Here is a 26,539-nt window from a genome sequence, read left to right on the forward strand (position 1 = left end):
ATAACAGATACACAAAATGGATACCGGATGCCAATCAATGAACTTATTCCAATCTCACGAAACAAAATTGGATACCGGATGCCAATCAATGGACTTATACCAATCTCCTAAAACAAAGAAACAATGATACCAGATGCCAATCAATGGACTTATACTAGTCTCACAAAAACAAAATGGATACTGAATGCCAATCAATGGACTTACACCAATCTCCTAAAACAAAGAAACAATGATACCAGATGCCAATCAATGGACTTATACTAGTCTCACAAAAACAAAATGGATACCGGATGCCAATCAATGGACTTACACCAATCTCCTAAAACAAAACATGGATACCAGATGCCAATCAATGGACTTATACTAGTCTCCTACCATATCATAGGGACAACTGCCAAGTAATGGACTTATGCTTGTCTCCTCCATGGACAAAGCAAAATGCTATAAAGCAAAGTTTATGAAATGATATACAAATGATGATGATAAATGCACCAAGGCACACTCAAGCAAATATGCACAGATGAATCAAGTAAGCAGACAAACAAGTCAATTAGCACACACTATATACAATCAATTAGGCTCAAGCAAGGTTAGGCTTTACAGCCAACTGGAATGGGGTATTTTGTGCTCTTAACCCTAACATTGAGAGTTAGGGTGAAGCAGATGAAATGGAGATGAGGGGTGTGCCTCATAGCTCTTATCCCTGGTCAGGGAGAGCTTTAAACAATGGAAGGTGTGGGAGTTCAGGAAGTTGGAACTCTTCTCCACAAATGATTGACTCTATAAGATCTTGGGTTATTATCCACAATGCATCAACACATTGTGTGAGCAAAGTGGATGACACACTGAGTAGCAGGAGATGGATTACACATCTCTTTTATCTGCCAATTGCCTCATAAGAGGACTTTTCCTGCTTGGCACAAAAGATAAACAAACACAAGCATTGCCTCTTAAGGAGGACTTCAGACAGGTGCCTACCAATAACAGTAGGTCTTCCAGACTACATGAAGATTAGAAATTATACCTAAGTGGTTAAGCAACCAAGCAAAGCAAAGTTCACAATGAACTTAAAGCAACTTATGTACCTGTGGAAACATCAAACAAATCAGTACAATACTCAGACAATCGAACAACAGTCAATAAGCAACCAACAATCCCAATGTACAAAATGTGTAAGCCAAAAGTCAAACTCAAATGAGTTAACATCAACCTACAAAACACACAAAGATTAGTAATCAAAGGCAAACACCAATGCTCAAGTGATGAAGCATCATTAACCATGTAACTTGAATGCTCAACCTGAAATCAAAGCTCAAACATAAGCCACAAACCACTAGGTCAAAGCCTAGGGTCAAAGATGGAGAAATTTTTTGAAACAGGAGCTGAAAATTAACATGAATCAACTTCAAACACATCTTGAAACATTCCAAAAGGTCTCACATCAATATCATTAACCAAAAGCATTTCATGATCAATTGAAGTTCAAGGCAATTTTAAAGCTCAAATGTGATCAACCAGAATGAAAAAATCTCAATTAAATCAGAAATGATTCAAATAATTCCAACAAAATTCATGCTCAATCAAGACAGTCACAATATGCATCACACAAAAAATCAGGACAATTGGAGATCATTTGGTATAGAAATCACATCATACAAGTTGAACATCAAAAGGTGTGACACAAATTGTCACACCAACTTAGCACAAGCATAAAACAGAGATGATGTATAGGAAAAATACCAAATCAACACCAAAATGTCCAGCAATGAGTCTAGTTTTATCATGCAAAATTTCAGAATCATTGGATCAAAGACCAGCATTTCACAAAGGTATAAGCAAGGCAAGGTCAAACAAGGACACATGTTCAATCATTCTAGCACAAAAAATTATCCAGCTAAGCACAACTTGTAAAATCATGATGATAAAACACTAGAGAGGATAAGGATCATAATGCAAAAAACCTGGTAATTTTTTGATTAATTTTCGAATTGATATGAATTTTGCAAGTTTGAGTACAAATGAAATAAACATGTGACACAAAAATGGATTAAAAATGAAATATTAATTTGAATTTGAAAAAAAAATGGCGCCAGCAGCGTGAAACGCTGCGTTTCATTTATTGACCTGGCCTGGTCAATACTGGCGTGGCTTAGTCAAAACAAGGTGAACCAATTAATATGCCAATCATGCAAAACGTGGACGAATCACATGCAAACCCTAGTACAACTTGGCATGGAAACAGAAAAGCGTGCTGAAACACTAGAAAGTGTGGCCTAAAGGAATTCGCAGCAAACATTATGAACATGATAGCAAAATCCGCAGGAATTCTGGAAAAATGAAGAACACATGAAGGTTGAAGATGAAGATCATGAAGATCTTCATCTGGATTTTTCAGAAAAATCAAAAGTGTCCAGAAATTAACCAAAAGCATACCAATCGATTCATCATGCAATGCACATTCAAGATCCATAATCATTTCAACATAAAACACCAAAACAAGCACGGATCGAAGACATTAAAAATCATGCATGAAACTTCAAACTAACCTATCTTAGTCAATATTGCACGAAATTTCATGGTTCAAAGCTCAGAATAACCAGCATAAAGAGATCTACAACAACATCATAATATATTTGAGAATTAAGAGAATCGATTTTGTAACCTCTTGAAGAGCAGAACTGTTGAATCGTGTTATCCAGGCCTTGTGATGCTCCAAAGCTCTTCTATGATGCTTGTACAGGTGATTGGAAGAAAGATTGAGGCTCAATTATGCACGAATCTACCAAAATTTGGAATCACCATTGTTGCTTCAAGCTTTGTGTATGCTTCAATCTTGCACTGCTTCTCTTGATTCCACGTGCAAAGTTGCTCAATAATACCTCAGGATCAAGAATCAAGCAATGGAAATGGCTTTGATGTGAAGAAATTTGAAGAAAATTTGAGAGAATTTTTTTTGAGAGTTTTGGATCTAGATCTGAAAGTTGTTGTCAATGCTGAAAACAGTTAGGTTTTAGTTTATATATGCAATGTTAATCCTGTTTTAATCATGCTTAAGCCAAAGCTAATGAAATTAACCAAAAATGAGGTGTAGGTGCAAATTGGCTTTTCACCCTTATGCATGAAGTGCATGAGTGAACAGTGCACGAATTTCCTTTTAATTTCACTTAAAATCCAATTTTGGAGCCAATGGTGGTGGGAAAAAGTTCAAGCCATGTACCAAATTTAAATTTCATGATTTCCCTCCAAAAAACCAATGAATTACCAAATGATCATATGAATATAATTTATGCAATGCAATGCATGATTTGGAAACTAGAGGTCAAAAGGGGAAAAATGCAAAAAGAGCCATCCATTTTGGAGCTTTGGTTGAGAAGTTATGCTCATTTGAATCTTCAAGTACACTTTGCCATGTTTTGATCATATCTCCTTAATCACACATGAGAAATTGATGATCTTGGACTTTTAGGAAATGGGAGAGGAAGATCTACAACTTTCATGTTCAACAAAATTTCATTTGAAGCTTTCTTAATGATGTAATTTGAAGTTGAAGTTGGGTTAAAACCTTTCCATTTTTGGCAAATTCAAATTATAGGTCACTTTCTATTTTTGGAAAGTTTTGACCTGACTTTAAATTCTTCAATGTGAGTGTTTGAAATGTAAAATGAGACTTGTTTGAACATGAATGAAGTATTTCTAATCACTTCCCACCTCTAAATCCACAGTTGACTTTGCAGTTGACTTTCTAGGCTTTCAGATGACTGGAGAATGTTCTGATGAAATTCAAGCCTCTACCACTTGGGATTTTGCTTCAAAATGACATCATAGCTCATATGAACTCTTGATAATGATTGTGGGGTCCAAATTCTCAAGAATGGCCACCATCTATTGCTCAATGACTGCTTTTGATTGCCTTGACTTGTTAATGCTTCATCTGCAAGACAAAGGTTAGATGACATATTTTTGTACTTTTGGTTAGTGATAAAAGAAAAGCAATGACATACAAATGCAAGGAATACTTGGTGATCAAGAAACACTCTCAAAATGATGACCCACCCACAGGGAAGGAAGCAAGGTGTCCAATGATCCTTGAGGCGACGCAGTGATATGATATGATGTCATAAGGGATCTTAGGGACAAAATTGGGGTCTTACACTCCTGTTCGCCAACTGAACGATTAAACTTGTATGCTGCAAAGGACCAAGACAAAGGTTATTATAAAAAGAAGTAGGCATAACATTAATGTCTGCTCCCAAATCAAGCATGCAATTATCGAATTGCTTATCTCCGATGGTACAAGGAATAGTAAAAGTTCTTGGGTCCTTGCACTTTTGTGGCAAGACCTGAGAGATGGCTGAAACATTTTGCTTGTCTGTAACTTTTTCAGAATGGGGCTTGGGTTGAATAAAAGCAGAAATATTTCTTCCCAAGTTGACTCTCTCACCACCTTTCATCCGCCTCTTGTTTGTACACAAATCTTTCAGAAACTTTGCATACTTAGGAACCTGCTTAATGATATCAAGAAGCAGAATGTTTACCGTAACTTTTCTAAAAACATCCAAGATCTTCCTTTCTTTGTCTCCTTCCTCAATTCTTTTATTTTTCAGAACTCTATGCGGAAAGGGGACTGGTGGTACATATTCTTTTTCTTTATTCTTTTCAGTTTCTACCACAACAGAAGAAGGTGAAGAAGGTGAAGAAAGTTCAGATGTTACCTCAAGAATTTTTTTATTTTTTTCGGGGGCTGGTTCTGTGACCTTTCCGGACCTCAAAAAAATTGCATTGACATTGGCATTAGGACCTTTGGGATTCACAACTGGTTGGGCAGGAAGTTGGTTTGATCCTTGGGATTGCATGGTATTCATTGAGGTGGCAAGCTATCCAATATGTGTCTGCAAGGTTTGAATACTAGATTTCGTTCTTTGTTGAAACTGAAGATTATTAACAGCTAGTTGTTTGACCAGGTCCTCTAATGAAGTTCCAGAGGGTGTAGAAATGGTGGCTTGGGGGGTAGCTGCTGGTTGGGTTGGCTGCTGGTTTCCATATCGAAGGTTGGGATGGTTCCTCCAATTGGGGTGGTATTTATTGGTTGACAGGTCAGGAATGTTGTTGTACCTGTTATGATTGTTGCCTTGATTGTAAAGGTTTGCTGCATAAGCTTAAGGCAACTCAGTGATCAATTCATCATGCAAAATAGGACAAGTATCGGTTGGATGCTTAGGAGAAGTACAAATACCACACAAGTTTTCCGCTTGAGTCTTACCTACTGCCAATTGTTTCACTAAAGAGGCGTGCTCGTCAATTCTGGTTTCTAAAGCTTTGTTGGAGGAAACTTGAATTTTGTTCACACCCTTTGCTTGGACAGAATTGTTTCTGGTTGTAAATTGTTGGGAGTTGAGGGACATATTTTCGATCAAAGCTTTGGCGGCGGCTGGAGTTTTATCGATGAGTGCTCCACCGCTAGCAGCATCAAGAATATTCCTATCTATTAGTAACAAAGCTTCATAAAAGTACTAAATGAGCAATTGTTCGGTGATCTAGTGTTGAGGACAACTAGATACTAATTTCTTGAATCTTTCCCAATACTCAGCAAGTGACTCATTATCCCGTCTAATACCACAAATCTCTTTTCTGATCGAGTCTGCTTTGGAGGCATGGAAGTATCTCTCTAAGAACACTCTTTTTAGAGCATTCCAGCTTGTGATCGAATTTGGCTCAAGATAATATATCCAATCCTTTGCTGCACCCTGCAATGAAAAAGAAAAAGCTCTAAGTTTGATATGGTCTTCAGTTATTCCTCCAGGCCTCAACGGTGTAGAGCACACAACCTGGAATGCTTTGAGATGTTTATGTGGATCCTCACCTGCAAGACCATTAAACTTTGGCAACAAGTGTATTAAACTAGATTTTATTTTAAAAGGAGTGTCAGCTTCAGGATATTCAATACACAAGCCATTATAATTCACATCAGGGGCAGCTAACTGCCTTAAAGTTCTTTGGTCAGCCATATCAAAAACAATTTCAGAATCTGAATCAAACAAGTTATGAAAGTAATCAAAATCAGAATCAGACTCAATTGTGGGTGGTGAACTATTGCTAGCCTGGCCTGCTCTACAACGTGTGTGCAAAGTTCTCTCTACCTCAGGATCGAAATCAAAAAGCTCAGAATAAGAAGACCTAGTAGCCAAGACTAATGCACAACAATGCATCAACAATTATGAAAATGCCAACAATGTCCCTAATAGTCAAAAACAAACACAATGAAGGAAAACGATTAAAATAAATTCAGAAAAATAAACTAACACCGAAATTAATCTAATGACTTAAAATTAGAATTTTGAGATTTTTTTTGGATTTTTTCGACTCTATGAAAACAGTAAAAAAATTCATTAAAGAAAATTATCATCATGTCTTTGTACCTTTCCCGAGCTTCAAAAAGGGATTCTCTTTCATCTTATCTAAAAAAAGTGATTTGGTTTCGTAAAACTGTCGTTTTAGACGGCAAAAATTACGAGCTAAGAAAACCTTCTTGAGGCCACTCCACGTAGTAATGGAGTTAGCATGGATGGATTGTAGCCAAGCTCTAGCTCTTTCTCAGAGGGAAAATGACGTAATTGAATAGCTTCGGGATCAACATCATTACTCTTTAACGTGTCAGCATACTGAAGAAACACAGAAAGATGCAGATTGGGGTCCTCCGTAGGCTTCCGGAGAACTGATTTTGATGCATGATTTATAGCATAGAAGGTTTAATCTCAAAGTTATTAGCTTGAATATTCAGGGGAGCTATACTCCAATGAGGCTCATCCAGAGATGAGATGGAATAGTCCTTAAGAGGTCGCTATTCATTAATCGCAACCATAAGGATATTATATTGGGCGCAAAGTTGTTCTAATTGGCGTCTAATTCGGATAAAATGCTCGATTTCGTCAACGACTGTTCTAACTCGTCCCCGGATGAACGGGTACTTGGCATACCACCAAGAAAAGGGGAATAGAAGAATAAAAAGAATGCCTTAGTCTCTACTAATGTCAAAGGCAATCAACTTTCAGGTTTAAAAAGTGGAAATTTTCAATGTAAAGGAAAAGATGACTAAAAACTAAACAAGCGTAAGGAAATTCAATGAAGTGAATGTTTTAGACATATGCAGGCTGAGTGTCCAGGTTTTCTTAGGAAACGAAAAAAGGGCTATTTGACTATGCTTTTGTTGAAGCTTATAAGAATTTGTATCTTAAATGGACTGAAGACTCTCAAGTTGTTGATAAGCATAAGGAAATTATTGAACTCCTACTTTAAAACAAAACTTATCTCATTATCGTTAATTCTAAATTAAAGAAGGAAGTTTAACATCTAAATTATAAACTTGATGGAATAACCAAATTTGTCTGCATGCTGAATTCAAGAGCTAAGGATCTTAATACCATTTTAGATATGGTCAAATCATCAAAGGACATGAAAGGAATTGTATATATTGGTGAATCATGAAACTCAAAGACTGTGTTTGTCTCTCCTATCAGTAAAGCAAAAGTCAAGATTTCAAGTTAGGTGACACAACAAACTGCCACACATTATTACCAGCTTGCTAATGCCTCTTTCACACCCCATTAGGTTTATTATTATTGTGGTAAGTATGGTCATATTTTTCCATCCAACTACAGACTATATGGAAAAAATGCATCGTAAACAATTATATCCTCAATGGAATGTAAAGTCTGACAGACAACCTCAACAACTCTGGCGTGTCAAGCTTAAGCTTCAGATTAGATTGCTTACACCTCTTTCAAAGTTTCATCTCATGGAGAATGGTACTTTGATAGTGAATGTTCAAGATACATGATTGGTGAAAAATTAATATAAAGAATATTAAACTCTATTTCAATAGCTATGTTACTTTTGGTGATTGTGCTAAAGAAAAAATTATTGAAAATTGTCAATTGGAATATCCTTGTCTTCCTTATCTTAAGGAAGTGTTATTAGTTCATTAAAAAAATCATGTAAAATTATGGTTGTTTTATTATGGCGTTTTAAAAAATTGTCCATATTTATAGTAAATTATGGCATTTTTTTAGAAACGACATAATGTTAATCATATAAAGGCGGGTTTAACTGTCGTTATTTACTTAAATTTTTAATAAATCCAATTCGTATAGGTGCACTTTTCTCTTTTCCTCTTTCTCTCGTACTTATTTATTTTAGATGTTATTTATTTATTTATTTTTAATTCATGTAAAAAGAAAATCCTGATTTGAAGAAAAATTATCGAACCCTTTCCTTTCTTATTCACATTTCCCCCTTTCTAAATCCACCTTATGTATTTTCAATCTCATATTTCTTCCTTTCTTATTCACTCTCTCATTCAATTGTTCATTCACTATTTCACTCGTTTTATTACTAATATTCTTCTTCTCCACTCCTCCTCTCGCTATTCTTCTTCTCGGCAAAATTTTGAAGGTAAATTTAGGGATTCTCTTTTATTGCTCCACTCTTACACCATTCTTGCCTTTTTGTGTATTTTAATAGGATAATCATTTTGATGATTCATGTATTCTTACCGAATTTTTACCATTTGATAGGATTATATATTTTTCTTGTTTATTACTGATTTTCTAATATCGTATTATGGTTCAAAATTTATCATTCGAGCAGATCGACACTTCATTCTTAAGTTTCTTTTAGAATTTAGAAATTGCTTGTATATTTATCGTATTATGGTCTAGGATTTTCTGATTCTATACTACTATTAGTAGTTAGGATTCAAAGTTTCTCATTTAAGCAGAACTCTAAATTTATTTAGAATTTAGAAGTTGCTTGTAATATAAAAGTTCTTTTGAAAAGTACCTCTTATTTGTTATTGCAAGAGCATAATATGTAATCATAATTATGATGGAATCTTCTACTCTATATGAGAATTTTGATATCATGATTAAAAACTTGCTTTTGAAACTTATTTGTATGTTCCTAGTAATTATCAAAAGTTTGTATCACAATCTAATTATGTATACCTAGAACTTTTCTTGAAGTCTAAAATAAAGTTTCAGAGGAGTAATTTACTATCAATCTTTATCATGCACGATTGTTGATATTTGTATCTTTCTCATATTCTGTCTCTCATTCATATTTAACACCTCCCTCCCTCTTTTTCTAAAATTGGTGCCTACAATCATCCCTTATTTCTCATCGATATTTTTTTTGTTTATCATTCTCATCCCTTTAGCATTATTAAGTTGTGATGAAAGGAAAGTAGAAAGGGATATAATTATTTTAATAAACATGTTAAAAAGTCAATTGAATTATTATTTTTAATAAAATATCATCTTAATATAACAACTTTTTAAGCTATGCATAACACCTTTATTGTTAACTGCATTGCTCTAACTTAGTATTTACATGTATTTGATGGATAGATGCATTATTTTAACTTAGTATTTACCTATTGCATGAATGGATGCACTATTCTAACTTAGTATTTACCTATACTAGATGGATGACTGCACTATTCTAACTGAATGGGTGGCAGTATCTATTATATCATATTTACTAGATGAGTTTTTTTTTCTTTATTTATTTTGTTAGTGTCTCCTCTTCGAGTTACTATCTTAGTTTTATGTGTTATGATATTTTGTGGTAAATAATTTATTTTGTATCAATTGGATGACTTTAGTTTTTGTTTTTATAATTTTATGTTGCAATTCTCTTTCTTTTCTTTTCATTTCTCTATACATCACAAGTTTTAGATTCATGAAATTATGTAACTTTTTAATCATTTTCGTCAGATTCTTAAATTTCTAAATCAATTTATTGTTTTAGTCAACCCAAATGCCAACCATTTATCCCTGTAGATATAGTATTCTTCATGACTTAAAATTGATGCATGACCCATCAAGAAGTCTTGAAAAAGCTCAATATTTATAGACAAGTTGACGTTCTTATTTTAATCTTTATACAAGTTGATATTCTTCTTAAAATGTTTATCAAAGGTTCGGGACTAAAGAGGTTTAAACCCCTGCATAATTCATGACTAAAGAGGTCATACTAATTATCTACAATAAGGTTGGGTTGTTGTTCTATGGTTTTTTACATGTGCGTTGTAATAGAGCTGAATTGTTATCACAATTGCAAGTTCTTAAATTCTTGTTTGACCATGCCTTCTTGTAAACTAAATAAGGACATCGGCGCCAGGCTTTCCACCGCTATAGACTATGCTTTTCTTATTGAAGATTGTTTTCCCCATAATTATTGTTGACTTTGTTTCACACCATAACGAGTGAAATAGCGAAGGAACAATTGAACAAGAGAGTGAAGAAAAAATGATGAGGGATGAGATTAAAAATACATAAGGTGGATTTGGGAAAGAGAAAAACGTGAATAGAAGGGAAGGGTTCAATAATTTTTCTTCAAATCAAGGTTTTCTTTTTAAGTGAATTAAAATGAATAAATAAGTAAATAAATAACATGTAAAATAAGTAACTATAGGGAAATACAAAAGGGAAAAGTGCACCTAACGAATTGGGTTTATTAAAAAATTTAAGTAAATAACGACAGTTAAACTCGCCTTTATATGATTAAAATTACGTCGTTTCTAAAATACACCATAGTTAATTGTAAATATGGACAAGTTTTTAAACGCCATAATAAAACAACTACAATTTATGCGTTTTTTTGTAATGAACTAATAACACATCATTAAGACAAGGATATTCCAATTGATCATTTCCAATAATTTTTCCTTTAGCATTATCACCAAAAGTAACATAGTTATTAAAGTAGTGTTTGATATTCTTTATATAATTTCTTTTACCAGTCATGTTTCTTGAACATCTTCTATCAAAGTACCAGTCTTCACAAGATGAAACTATACCTCAGACGACATAGATTAAAAATAAGCTAACAAAGGGCTTCCAATATTTGTACTCGATGCACAGGTGGAAGATCCTTACATATGCCCATGACTCTGGATGAAGTTGGGAAGGGGAAATCTTCAAACATTTTAGGACCATTATCTCTAATTCAGAAAAAGGCAGTCGGGACCATGTATTCATCAAAAGAACTGCATATCCTCTCCTTCTCGAATGCTAGAAGAACTAACCACCCCGAAGAATCACCAACCATAATGTCAGCAATTACGAAGGGAAACCTCGGTGCTAAAATCCTAGGAAGTTCTTAATACCTTTACATCTACCCATTCATACTCTAGTACAGTCGGTCGACTTTGAAGATTTAAATGTTTTAGCACCTCAACATCGTTATGCTCATAACTTAGTGTCAATAGGTGAGCCTGAACGAAATCTCTAGCAAGGTGCCTCCTTTGCATATTGACTCGTACCTCCCCTCCCAACAATATAGGATGGGCATAGGGACCTCCGCGTGATTTATTCTCCCTCCGACATTTGATATAAAGATGTTTAACGACCCGAAATAAAAATTGTCTTTCTCCAAGGAGTTCCCTGATACCCTTTCTAACTCATAATCGTCAGATATGGATATGATTTCTGGTCCCATGTAGTCATTACTTAGAGAAGGGTGACGAGAATCATAAGATGACCCATATTAGGCTTCCACCTCTGAATCACTTTCTAAATTAACAGTGTTGTCGCTCATCCTAACTAAGTAAATAGGGAATGTTGATGGAAAAATATTGAGTTAAAAGGGTACCTGGTTAGAGGAGATCGATAAGCAAGAGGAATAAAGGGCGAAAGCCTTAAGAGAAATCTTGAATCACTTCTAGTGATATTCTCATGAAAAAAGGGACGAAGATGTTTTCTAGAAAGTGACTGAAAGCTTGAAAGCTAAAAAGTTACGAAAGCTTCTAAATATTCAACTCACTCTATTTATAAGCAATGACATCTAAAGGATTAAGACTAACTATGAACAAGAATCACAAGATCAATAGATAGAATTTCAATCATGGTAACATGTCAAACTCAAATGCACTTAAGCACTCTATAAACTGCGCCACACCCTAGCTGATCATATCATCGCACGTGTCAGGAATGGGTGACGAAACGTCTCAATGATGGAACCACATTAAATGTGCATGTTCCCATTACTTTTTCAAACTGGTCCCAAGTGATTCATTTCTATTCCACGTTGTACTACGGCATGTAAGTCGGTTAATGATACTTAAGGCTTCCCCAACCCCTCCAATTCCTAGAAAAGCATTGGGGGCAATTGTTTTAGATCGACCCAAATTCCCGATTGACCAAGGTCTAATCCATCTCAAGCCCACTCTACCCAACCCAAAATATAAAACCAATTCACATTATGATAAGGTACATAATCTCAAATATCCAATTTCACTATACTCATCTTAAATCTTAAACAAATTTGGGCGTTGGAGTGCTAACCATGCATGTCCACTCTGTGTCGTCACAAAAGAGATCAGAGTCACGGTTCAAAATCAACACATATCCAACTCTCAACATTTTTGGTTCCTTCGTAAATCTTGAACATCCATTTATGGTTCCCGAACGAAACAATGTAAATCATCCTTAATCCTGTCTAATATCAGAAGTTGAAGAAACTAAATTGTGGCATAAGAAGCCTAGGCCTCTAAATCTTATAAGTATGAAGAAGATTGTTATTTAAAAATCACTATTGGTATATCTAATCTCGAGATCGAAGAATGTAAAGTCTGTAGTGATTGTCAAGTTGGTAAACAAATCAAGATGTCACATAAGATGGTTAAACATATTACCATTACTCTTGTTCTTAAATTACTTCATATGGATCTTATGAGACTCATGCAAGTTGAGAGTCTTGGAGAAAAGAGATGGATATTTGTTTGTGAAGATGATTACTCTAGATACACCTGAGTTGAGTTTATCCGTGAGAAGTATAATACCTTATTTGTCTTTAAAGCTCTTTTCCATCACTTACAACTTGAAAAGGGAGAACATATTGGCAAGATCATTCACATTCGAAATGATCACGACAAATAGTTTGAGAACTCGACTTCTCTTCTTTTTGCACTACTGAAGAGACCGTTCATGAGTTTTCTACTCCCATCTCACCCCATCAAATGTGATTGTCGAAAGGAAGAACTTTAGCTTGCAATAAATGGCGAGAGTTATGATCTCTGTGAAACATCTTCCTTATTAGTTTTGGGCATAAGCAATAAATACAACTAGTCGTATTCACAATTGAGTAATAATTCAACCAAGTACCAAGGTTACTCACTATAAACTATGGAGGTGGAGGAATTCAAATGTTAAATATTTTCATGTATTTTACATAATATTCTTTCTATGTGTTATATGTTGTTGAGATAGAAATTCAAATGTTAAATATTTTCATGTATTTTACATAATATTCTTTCTATGTGTTATGGAGATAGAAAAGAATAAATGAATAATAGACAATAAAAGGCAGTAAAAGACAACTAGACTTATTAAGTTGGGTAACCCTCATCCGCTTATTTAGCATAAAAGCGAGTTGATCCCTAATGCCTAGAAAAAATAAGGGGGAATATGAATAAATGACGTTTAATTAAAGTAAGTTGGATAACTCTCACTCAGTTTTCCTTCCCAAAAGTTATATGATCCTAAAAAGAAAACTTCTCAGCTCAAACCTTATATCACATAAGTTGGAAACTAAGTTGAAGTGTGTAAAATAGCTTAAATTGATTTAAATTGTATTTTAAAGGAAAATGAGGTAGGTATGAAGATTTATAGTCAGGACTATGACGAGGTTTTTATTTATGAGGAAGACTCTAGTAAGTGTTCTTATAGAAACCTTTAGTCGGAACAAAAGTATCTATAGATACGAACTTAAGCTAAATAGACTATGGATTTTGAGATAGTATGCATGCATTTCTTCAAGTTTTTCTAAAATGTTTGAGTTGTCCTAATTCTTTTTATGTTCGTTAAATTGCTTGAAGACAAGCAATAGTTTAAGTATAAGAGAGTTTGATAAGTCTATTTTTGACCGTGTTTATGTTAATTTATGTGTTTGCTTCTTGTGTATCTACTTTTTTTTGTATTATTTGCTTTGAGTTATTTTATTTTATGTTTTTGTATTTTCTTGTGTATCTACTTTTTTTTGTATTATTTGCTTTGAGTTATTTTATTTTATGTTTTTGTATTTTAGAAAAATAGTGATTGCTAAATGAATCCAAATCATATTAAAGTCATCAGAATCAAAAACATAAAACATGGGGGGGGGGGGGGGGGGGGGGGGGGGGGGGGATAATTTAAGACAAAAAATCAATTTTCTACGTCAATCAAAAAGAATTACAACAAAGGAGTAATAAAAATTACTCCCGTAATAATTATTATGGTCAACCCGTAATATTCTCAGTAAAAGATTTAGGGCCTGTTTGAAACACTTTCCAATTTTAGTTTTTAAAATTTGTTTTTCAAATCTATTTTAAAAAATTATTTTTAAGAAGAAAATTAACAAAAAATTTGTTTGATAAAGTAATTTTTAAAAACTGTTTTAAAAATATGAAAATGGAAAAACTTATTTGATAATCTAATCTTTTAAAATCACATTAATGTTATTAATGAAAATTATAAATTTTTTATGTTTTTTCTTTAAGTTTTATAATACTAAAAACTAAAAAGTGAGAAGCAAAACACAACTAAACTGTTTCACTTTTTTACTTTTAAAAACTGAAAAATAGAAAAGAGTTTTTAAAAACACTTTTGCAAAATATTATATTCAAACAAGTTTTTAAATTTTAAATTTTCAAAAACTAAAAAAGAGTTTTTAAGATGCATTTCAAACATGCCCTTAGTGTTGTAACGTTTTCTTTGGACTTCCCACCCATTTTTATGCATGATTAAGGGATTTTAGTAAATTAATGGCCCTAAGTATATACTTCCTCCGTTCTTTTATAAGTGTCACTTTCTTGAGAAAAATATATTTCTTTTTAATTGTCACTTGCTAAGTTTAATGTAATATTAATTGCTCTTTAATCAAAATTACCCCAGGTAATTATTATAAAGAAAGAAAAAGTAAAATGAATATAATATATAATTAAGGGTATTATAGATAAAAGAAAAATTATTGTGTGAAAAGTAACAATAATGATTAGATTTCTTGATATTTGTAAAAAATTAAAAAATGACACTTAAAAAGTAACGGAGAAAGTATATTGACTTGTAAAACTCATAGGATTTGAATAATGAGAAGTATTGTTTGTTTCAGTTTTTTAACGCTCAATTTCTCTAAGAAAGTATGAACAGTTAAATCTGAGGCCACAATAATAGTTCATAGGGTATGATTGATATTTGATTTAGAAAATATCAACAGTAAAACCTGAGGCCATTTTAAAAATAGTTCAGCTTAAAAGGATCCCTAAACGAATTAATTATGCTCCAAAAGCAAATAGCCCGTTAGTTTAGAATAAGATAATGTGCTTGTCAAAGTAGACATTACCAACATCTTTTATTTGTTTTCAGAACCTGCACGAGTAAATCTAGGATAAAATTCATAATTGCGAATCTTTTTTTAGAAATTGTTAAAGTCAAATAAAATTCATGAACGGGAGAGTCCTAGTAGTTGTTGTAATTTAAATTGATTGTAGTGGAAATCCTTCAAGTACGAACTTCAAATTATTAAGTAAAACAACATAAAATTCTTGCGTAGATTTTCTTCCCTCCCTCTTTATTTTCAACAGTTAACCTTTTTAATTTTTAGTAATCAATTTTTTTAAAACCCAACACAATTCAACTCCCTCACAATTTCTTATGTTTTTCTTTCTCACCTTCAGCATTGGAAACATATAAGCGGTAGTTAGAATTTGCTTTCAATAACTAAGGTGACATGACTAAAATCATGTATGTGGTAATCCTTCAAGAATCACATCTATGAGTTGGAAAATAGGGAGAGGATCACCTATTGAGGATGGAGGGTAAATTAATGACTTGATGCAAAAGAGATAATCCTCCATCAGTCCATCAAAGAGCACTGTTGCACATAGTTCTGACCTGAGTTGTGTCTTGCACAAGAACAAATCAATTATGAAAAATGTGTGAATACGATCCTGAAGTTGATGAGCACAAATGCAACCAATACCTATGATAAATCCATATAACATGGATTGAAGACACAAGAACAAAACTCGTGGGAAGTTGATGAGCGCAAATGCGACCAAATACCTAATGATAAATCCATCTAAACGAAACATGTAATTCTCAATTCCTGTTACTTGATCAACCCCCGCATAATCTAACAAACAAGGCATTTACACAATCAATAATTCTCTATCCACTGCAAATTCTTGATTTATTTCATGTTTCAAGTTAGAATTTTCATCTGCATCTTTCAGAAATAACATTAGGATTCTCTATCCACTTATTTCATGTTAGAATTTTCATCTGCATCTTTCAGAAATAACATTAGGAGGCAAATTTTGCGGTGTATGTGCACACTTAGCATGCTAGAAACAAAATCTCTCATAATTTGTAAAACACGAATTCTGTAGCAATCAATTAGATGCAAGCATGGAACCAAAATTTCTCAAAATTTGTAAACCATTTGTTCGGTGTACCCAGCCTCTTTGAGTATGCCAGATACCTGCAGAAAATCAAACCAGGAAATGCATGATTAGAAAAATCCAAGAAATAAAATCAAACACAACAACATACAATTAAATTCATACCTCTCCTTGTGTCCAGTCCTTTGCCTTTTCACCCGATATATGTTTCATCATTCCAGGAGGACCACACACCTGAAATGCAGGTGATACTAGGGTTCAGCTTATGCAACAGAAATTTAACATAATTATGAAACTTTGCAACCACCACAATCCATTTCCTTATAAACAAACCTTTTCATCAAAAGATGAAAAACATTGACATAGAATAGTATCTCAATACAACACGTTATTTTCTCAATGCAAAACAGATAAATTTAATTCAAATGTATTGCGTCTTATTAAGACTTGTTTGTTATAGACTAAAATAAAAGTGATTTTGATATAAATAATTTGGAAATTATTCTTTAGAGACTTTTAAGAAAAACATAAATCATGGTTGAAAAAGCATTCAAGTTGAAAACTATGCATGTTAAAATAATTTTTCATTTAAAAACAGACACCATAAACTATCTTTTTTTTTTCTCTCTTCTATAAAAGTGATTTTCTTCAAAAGCTACTGAAAATAGCTATTTCATTTTCAGCACAAAAATTAACAAAATGATTTCTGAGAAAAGCTTACACACAAACATAACTAATACATGAAAAAATGATTTTTAAAAAATATTGAAAAATCGGACCCTAAATGTTGCTATCCAGCTTAGCAATCTATAGGAGTAACCACAACAAGTTGTGAAAATGCTATATTAACCATCATATTAGTGATTTTAACTATTAGACAAATATAAATACTTAAAAGTAAGCTCCCTAGAGGTTCAAATTGTTTGAACCCAAGAGTTCTGTAAATGCTATATATAGCTTATACATGAAAAGCAAAACTCACAAGTATAAGAGTATCGTCGCTAGGACTAGGTAAGCCTTTTACAGCCATATCCTTCGATATGTAACCTGCACCTCCTTTCCAATTTTTTGTTGGATTGTCTACTGTGTAGAATATCTGCAAAATTTGTTTTAACAAATAACTAATTTGTCCAAAATAACAACAGATTGACTAACCAAAATAACTTCTCTAAACAATATTTTTTACCTTTAGATTCGGGTGGGTTGCTGCTAGAATGTCAAGCTTCTGTTTAAGCAGTATGTCATCTGGGGAGACATTAGCATAAAGCAATGATATCTGTATACGTACAAGGCCGCCATCAAATGTGATACTCTCACGTATATCACAAAACAAATAATCATACTTCATATGCATAAACAAAATGACTGCATTTCTCCAGAGAATTTAATTTGTATACATTGATAGTGGAAAACTTTTTACACATAGATCCAATCAAATTGCACAGTATAGATATTTGTCGAGATATTTTACTTTTAGGAACTAAATTAAGTGAGTGGCACTGCGATGCGATTTGATTAGATGCACATGTAAAGAAGTTTTGCACTGTCAGTGCATAGAAATTAATCTCTTCCACGTATACAAAACAAGCTACAAGCTATATATAATGTACATATTGGTGGGATAATATGTAGAAGTTTGCAACCTACCTGAGTTTTGTCATCAGAATTCTTCAATATAGCCTCAATTACTTGAAGCATGGGAGTAATTCCTGAGCCGCCGGCAATCTGCATGATGAAGTTAATGTATTCATATCATTATATTATAAATCCTAAACCTTGAAGAAAGCAAAATGAAGTTTATGCATTCATGTCTATGAACTTAATGGAATACATAAAGAACAACAGAGTGAAAGGCATAAATAAAGTCCATGTTTGGGAGAGAGATTGGCGTAGGCATTTCAAACATACTTTTCGGGAAGTAACAAATTCTTCATTTTCCTTTTCAAATTTAAAGGCACTCTCTAAAGGCTACCAAACAAGCTTAATTTACTTGTTAATGGATATTGAATTGATGGTGTTGAACAACAACCAATGCTAATATGCTTACCATGCCAATATTCTTCTTCATATTAGGGGTATATTTAAACTTTTCAATGGGCCTGAAAGAAACAATGCATTTATCATCGAAAGTGTAAGCATGAAAAGTATTGTTCTGATCTTGAGTTGTTATTGCAAATGACATACCCTTTTACTTCAACGACATCACCTGGTTTTAAGCTTGCAAAATGCTGGCTCATTTTTCCGTCGGGATACACCTGTAACAATTTGAAAAGTATGTCACCGAAGTGCCTCTTTAAAAGGGCCTGCTAGATGATTAACGGGGATAAGAAAAGTAATGCATTTGCGACATACCTTGATTAACAAATCAAAATATCCTGTAGATTCTGGATCTGATATAGGAGTATACCTGAAGATTCGGACACAAACACTCTCACTTAAGTCAATCTCCGCAAAACATCAACGATAAGTAAGAAATCATAACAATCTAAAGTGTGGCCTTGACATTGAGATGAAATTTTTAGTATCCCATTCTTAATAGGAGAAATAAGTATAGATAAATTCGTAAGTAATATAATAATATATATGTTACTGTTCAATTGTCTACATTTTACAGCTAGTAAGAAGAAAATGGTTGTCGTGCTTCCTAAAGATTAGTAGAAAGATACAAATATGACAAATGTTTCACATAAAGAACACAATATCATTCCAAAGCTGAAAGATCCACTACGGAGTTCCTCTGAGGTCAGAAATGGCACTTATTTCAAAGGGAACCAGAAAAGAAATTCAGGAATGAAGGAGTCAGGAACAAGACAAAGAAATAAAGCAAAGTAAAATGTACAAATAAAACAACGAATGCAAAAACTGTCTTTTTAGGTAGAAAATGAAGTACATAATGACCCCTGATCTCTGTTTATTTAATTTACAGAAGAACAAAATTCTGAGGACAGCATAAGTGAAAAAAAAATGCACCCAGAATGAATGATTTTCATACATTTCTTAGGGACAGTTAGTAAGAGGAAGTTAGCTAGATAAATAAGGGATGGGAGGATGGAGAGAGTTTTATTCTCTATATTTCCTGTTCAATTTTCAATAGTACATATCAATTTTTTTACTCTCTTTCATTTTATTTTTCCTTGGCTCCTAACAACATCCAGCACCAATAATGACGAGGTTAAAAGGGATGTTAAATGGCATTTTGAAAAGCTTTACAAAATAATCATACCAAGGCTATCGGTGGCAGAAATATAAGTACAGTGAAAAAGCAAATGATATCAACAATTTAAGAATATTAAAACAGTCATAAAGGTTTTTAGACAGAATAAAGCCCGAAGGTAACGGTATCAAGTGCCAGAACAAAGAAATATCAGAAGACATGAAGATAAAGTACACTCATTGTCTCAACAAGAAACTTACGGACGAATGACATATTTTGGTTTTTCTTCAGCATCTTGTCCCAGTGGAGCCCTGCATTTGTATGTAAAATTTAAGTCTTTGTTGTGGCGAAATACACCCACACACGCCAATAGAAAAACAATATGAACTATCAAAAATCTATCACACCTCGTAAGAATGCAAGAAGCAACATCCAAACCCAACTTCTTAGTGGGATCGAACGAAAACCTGGGGTACAAATGTACAGTTAGAGTTAGAGATACAGTGATATAAATACAAAATGAAATCTGTTAAGGTATTTTCTCACATGAAATTTAAAATATTGTGTACATTTAGCTATAACATAATTAATACATGCAACATCCATGAATCCACATCTAGTATGATTTTATCCCTAAGTTATCAGCTCATGCTACAGTTGCATTACATACTATCATAAGCATTTCAGTTCTCCCAACAAGCAATTTTTACAAAAGCCGCTGCATTGGTCTAAGAAATAAATTTTCCCTTTCTTAATCTAACCACTTAGCACCATAAAACTGCTGCAGCAGATCCGTTTTGGTCTCCCTCTACCTCTAGATGTTAGACTATCCTCCATCTTGTCTACCAATCTTATCAATGTGTCTGTGGGAGTGCTCCACATATGCCCAAACCACCTAAGACAACTCTAATTTTTGCTGCAGTAGGAGCTACCTTAACGTTTTCCCAACATTCAGCTTAGTCTCTCCTTAGTACTTCACCGCCTAACACTTTTTGCTACATTGAGCTTACTCTCTCTTTAGTACTTCACTGCCTAACGTTTTTTGCCACATTGACCTTACTCTCTCTTTAGTACTTCACCGCCTAACCAACATTCAGTCCCATGTAAAATTGCAAGTCTTATAGTTATAGCTATTTGGTAAAATTTCCTTTTAGGTTTGAGTGGTATATTTTTATCACAAATCACATCTTAACTTTTTTCCATTTATCCACTCTACTTGGATCATTCGATTTACATCTCAGTTTATCTCCCTAATATTATTAAGGATTAATTAATACAAAAAATATATTTATATGTAAATAGAGGAGTCTTCACAATATTAAGACTGAATGTTTAGCTTATCTGCTTCTCTCATGGAAGCTCATGCCCACTATTGGTTTAATGATAAACCATGGAGTGTTATTTGGCTGATGATGTGGAATATTGAATATGCACTTAATGGTGACATACAATTGAAAGAAAAATACAAGAAATCTAGGAGAAAGAAAATTCTTATGAAGGACTAATTCGTAAACTTAAAAATGAGGGAGCAAATAGTTAAATTGCAAAATCATGACAGACTAAAACATAGTTTGACCAAGATTATGCTTACTCAAGCATCACTAAAGCTCCAAAAGGAACCAAACAATATTATTTATTTAATAAATGAATGTTGATTATTGAGAGGGACTCTTCGTGCAACTGTTGAAGTTATTGTTAAGAATCCTCCACGACTTATAGAAGCTTCAATTTTAAGCAGGGTTGGAATGAATTGTTTCTCTTGAGAAATACAAACCCACAACCATTCCATTTGTGTAATACTAATATGAAATCAAAACCTTGTTGAAAGACGAGCTAACAAAATTAAGAATCCTCCACAACCAGTAGCTTCAATTTTAAGCAGAGTTTGAATTAATTGTTTCTCAAGAGAAATACAAACCCAAAATTCATTCTATTTGAGTAATACTAATATCATATCAAAAACTTGTTGAAAGACGAGCTAACAAAATTAAGGAAGAGAAACGCCCTCACATGAATAGAGTCACAAATTATTACACTTCACACAAATTATAGTAAGATATTAAAGATGCGTCCAAATTCATGATTTGTCCTATAGGATATACCTGTATAAGTGAGTATTTTGACTGACCCTGGCAGTGTCTTGCAGCTTAAATTCAACCCATTTATCAGGAATCAGTGCTGAAAACAAAAAAACGCAAAATATTCTTCATCACACACTGGAATCAGAAGGTAATCACAAATCATAACGCAAGCTATAAAGCAATAATCTATATTTATAGGCACATAAATCAATTTGCCACAAGAATTCATCGTACAAATCAATCCAAAACCTACACTGAATTTTAAGATAAATCTGTCACGCCATTACATTCCACTATATCCACAAAAAACAGTCACAATCACATTCAAGTAAGATAACATCGATGCCATTCCAACTCAAGAGGAAACTCACCGATATTTTTAGGCTTAATTTCCTCATCTCCAATTTGATCTGAGTGAACCTGCAAAAAGTCAGCACAAATTTGATTACGGAGTTCATTATATTCACGCAAATGACGAAAAATAATCGATTAAAAGAGAACACAAGGACGAAGAGTAAAGCTAGCAGCTACCAGATTGGGAGAGGCAGAGTAGTAAAGGTAGGAGAATCCGCCGGAAATGGCGGCAATAGCGGTGAAGGGTATGTGGAAATTAGTACGGGAAGATTTGGAATGGGCGCCGAATGAGATCGGAGTGGCCCTTGCTACCTTCCTTAAGAAAGCCGCCATGTCGAATCAGAAATGGTGAATGAAATAAGCAACAGACTCTACAACAAGACGGACACGGGGTTTAACCAAGCTCAATACTTAAAACGACACGTCGTTGCGCTTACTTCGTAAAGATGAACATACTTTTATTTATTTAGAAAATGGCATAACCTATTTAATTTTTAAGTTTAATTCCAATAATTTTATATCTAACTATTTTGATCAAGTAACCGTGACTGAAATTTGAGTAAATAGAATGTAATAGATTTTTAACTCGTGCTCTTATAACTGATGTTATTGTAAAATTATCAATTAAATTAGGGAAACTATATCTAACTATTTAATGAGGCAGGAAGAGAGAATTATCCAAAATTCTTCTAAGATTTTTTCTTGTGATTCTCTTTAATATAACCGAGCGTATCGCACGCTCGAATATATAACAGAGTTGTCATCGAACTTTATTTATTCCTGAAGAAAAGGAAAAACATCGATAAAACTTGGAGAAAGATATACGTTGGGTAAGAAAGTCGGTTATGCAAGGGGAAAGTATTAACACCCAAAACATCCATGGTACTCCATGGGAACCGTTTTGATTGTTTTCGTTCGAATGAGTGTGATAACTAAAGATTACTCACATAAAGAATGAGGGAAAGGAAAGAAATAGATAGAGTGTTCGGTGAGGATTGGGGCTCTCATGCCTACGTATCCTCATAGTGCAATGAGGAATTCAGAGCTCTGTAGTTCAAAGAACTAGTGGTGGGAGATGAAAAGAAGTGTGATCAAAGTATAGTCTGAACTAACGAATAATGTTGTTTGAACTCCAACAATGGGTGAAAATGTGAACCCAAGAGTAAAACTGGTACGAACCAACAAGTGAGAGGCCTAAGACATGGTATCATTGCATTGGAATAATTGAAAAAGAAAGGATTGCATGTATACAGATGCAAAGTAAGTAAGGATATGTTCGTCTAAGCAACGAGAGGACTAATAAGACAAACAAATCGGCTCTTGGTTCACAAAGAGATGCAAGATGGAGCACAAAGGTATAGTGTATTTGGCTCAAAGAATAGGGTATATCACATGAAATGAATGAAGGTATAATATGAATGTAGGTCATGATTAACGTTCCATGGAGATGAATGGAAAAATGTCCTAAGACATGAGTAATAAATAAGTATGATCGCTGAGGTTTCAAAATCTCGTGGCTACGTATTCTCATCGTGCAATGAGAAAATCAGAGCAATCGTAGTTCAGCCTACTACAACTGAAACAAAAGGGAACGAGACTGATTGTTAAGAGGCAAGATAAGTTGCTTAACAAGCAAGAGTGTGGTACTAACCCAATAATGGTGATCCACCATAAGGACAAATGAGACATGATTGGTCTATACACGAGAGGATTTACAAGGCAAGAGAACTTCGTCTAAGCACGAGAGGTCTTATAAGACGAACGAAGATTATGAGATGATTGGCCTATACACGAGAGGATTTATAAGGTAAGAGATTCGTCTAAGCACGAGAGGTCTTATAAGACGAACAAAGATTATGAAATGATTAGCCTATACATGAGAGGATTTATAAGGCAGGAGATTCGTTGAAGTACGAGAGGTCTTATAAGACGACCAATGATTATGAAATGATTGACCTACACACGAGAGGATTTATAAGGCAAGAGATTCGTCTAAGCACGAGAGTTCTTATAAGACAAATAATGATTATGAAATGATTGGCCTACACATAAGAGGATTTACAAGGCAAAAGCTTCGTCTAAGCACGAGAGGTCTTATAAGACGAACAAATGATTATGAAATGATTAGCCTACACACGAGAGGATTTACAAGGCAAGAGCTTCGTCAAGGTCTTATAAGACAAGAAAATGATTATGAAATGATTGGCCTACACACGAGAGGATTTACAAGGCAAGAGCTTTGCCTAAGCACGATATGTGTTATAAGACGAGCAATGATTATGAAATGATTGGCCTACACACGAGAGGATTTGTAAGGAAAGAGATTTGTCTAAGCACGAGAGGTCTTATAAGACGAACAAATGATTATGAAATGATTGGCCTACACACGAGAGGATTTATAAGGCAAGAGATTCGTCTAAGCACGAAAGGTCTTATAAGACGAACGAATGATTATGAAATGATTGGCCTACACACGATAGGATTTATAAAGCAATAGATTTATCTAAGCACGAGAGGTCTTATAAGACAAACAAATGATTATGAAATGATTGGCCTACACACAAGAGGATTTACAAGGCAAAAACTTCGTCTAAGCACGGGAGGTCTTATAAAACGAACAAATGATTGAGGGGTTTGCCAAAGCACAAGAGGACTGGTAAGGCAAACAATGATTGACTGGAGTGGGCCTAAGCACAAGAGGACTGATAAGGATCATAATGAATAGGGGTTTGCCAAAGCACAGGAGGACCGACGAGGCAAAAAATGATTGAGTTGATTGACTAGGATTCAAAGACTTCATTACAAGGGAATTGATTCAAAGGAAATATGAATGTCAAAGGAAGTATGATTAATGATCCACTGAGGAAGGAATGATTGATGTGCAATGGTGCTTCACTGTTGAAGTGTTGAAAGATATGATGCTTGCTCGAAGAAGAAGACTTGTCGATTGCATGATTCAAATTGAACTAAAGTCTATGAACAAGGGCGAGTGCTTTGAATAGCTAGGGCCTACGCCCCGTATGCAAAGTCACTCTAGACAAGGATATGTGTCATACCCCAAAATTTGCCCATTTATATTTCAAGACATTTCAGGGCGTTCCGACTCCTTTTTATGACACTTAAAGGAACAAAGGCCCAGCTCGCGAATGACCCAAAATGGCCTACTCGCTACACGCTCACCTGGTGATAATATGAAAGTGGTTTATTTGGAAGCGGAGGAAAAGGGGTGCAAAAAGGAAAGAAAACGAACCAAACAGCAAAGCCCAACCCAAAGTACAAGAACACGGGTGTGGCATCTGTGACGAGCGTCACAGAGGCTGTGACGAGCGTCACGCCTCGCACACCCCTGTGACGGGCGTCACACAGGGTGTGACGAACGTCACACCATTCCCCTACTTTGTGGGCGCAGGCAACGCTTCGGAGACTTGAAGATCCGTTGGGCCCTATATCCACGTACGTGTTGAAGACTTTTTTTTTGGTAGCAGGCATGACCTAATGACAACAATATAAATAGCCGCCTTGAAAACCTAAAAGGGGGAGCTTTTGCCGAGATTCTTTTTCCTTTGCCGTTTTCGCCTTTGCATTTTCTCTTCTTTCCCAGCAGCTTAGGCATTGTGTTTTACAAGTGCTATACTATTTCTTTTGCAATTCCTGATTCCCTTTTGGTATTTAGTTGATTCTTTTCGCACAATAGTTTCTACAACGGAAACTATTGTGTGCCCTTTTACCGAATCTAATCTTACGGCGGCAGCAAGGTCACCTCCGCTCAATTCTATCCGATCGGCCAATTCAAGGTTGCGACTCAATTGCAAACAGGTTTGCGTTACTATTATCGCTTTATGTTCCTAATTCACATGTGACATCATAATTGAGATTCATAAATATATTTGAGGCTTTGCATGTAACTTAAGTATGCCTGGATACTTTGAATTGTTGTAATGGATGCCGCTGTTCTTCGTCCTATTTTGATCTTTGCCCATCTGACCTGTTTTATCATAACCATGCTTTGTTTACCTATTACTTTGGTGCAACTCTCGATTGCACCCTGATTTGGTATTCTAACCCGTTTGCTGAATTTTGCAAAGGTTCATATGTCCCAGGAAAAGATTGTTGTTTAGGTCTTCCACTTTATTTGTGGGATACCCTTGTGGAGACTCACCCTAAGTGGCCTAATTAATTTTAATGTGTTCATTTTAATGTCTTAATTTTAATGTATTAATTTTAATGTATTAATTTTAATGCATTGATTTTAGTATGGACTTAATTACTTAATTGACTTTAAAATATGACCTTTAAATAAGTGATCTTGGACCTCTCTTTGCTGCCTTACGGTATTACGGTATAATGGTCATGTCCCGCGAATGTGGGGATACACTTAGCAAAGACCCTTCGGTAAAATCATCATAGTCCCTCGGATGTTGCCTTCGGAAATACGATTTTGTCCCTCGATGACCCTCCGATGTTGCCTACGATTAAATGATGATAGTCCCTTCGAATGCTAAGGTATCCTCATAA

The 26,539-nt window shown here is 34.4% G+C and overlaps 1 protein-coding gene across 1 annotated transcript; it reads right to left on the bottom strand.

Moving 5' to 3' along the window:
- Positions 1–16,198: 16,198 nt before the first annotated feature.
- Positions 16,199–22,570, bottom strand: LOC127073576 (NADH-cytochrome b5 reductase-like protein). The gene is made up of 13 exons (XM_051014749.1): positions 22,202–22,570; positions 22,042–22,090; positions 21,692–21,767; positions 19,997–20,056; positions 19,850–19,900; positions 18,788–18,842; positions 18,620–18,690; positions 18,483–18,534; positions 18,083–18,160; positions 17,622–17,711; positions 17,418–17,531; positions 16,601–16,669; positions 16,199–16,515 (listed from the first exon to the last, which is right to left on the bottom strand). Exons 1-13 carry the CDS (start codon positions 22,355–22,357, stop codon positions 16,459–16,461), a joined length of 978 nt encoding a protein of 325 aa, XP_050870706.1. The 5' UTR covers positions 22,358–22,570; the 3' UTR covers positions 16,199–16,458.
- Between the last annotated feature and the right edge of the window lie 3,969 nt (positions 22,571–26,539).

The sequence above is a fragment of the Lathyrus oleraceus genome, chromosome 4, assembly GCF_024323335.1.
Source record: "Lathyrus oleraceus cultivar Zhongwan6 chromosome 4, CAAS_Psat_ZW6_1.0, whole genome shotgun sequence".
Classification (NCBI taxonomy): Eukaryota; Viridiplantae; Streptophyta; class Magnoliopsida; order Fabales; family Fabaceae; genus Lathyrus; species Lathyrus oleraceus.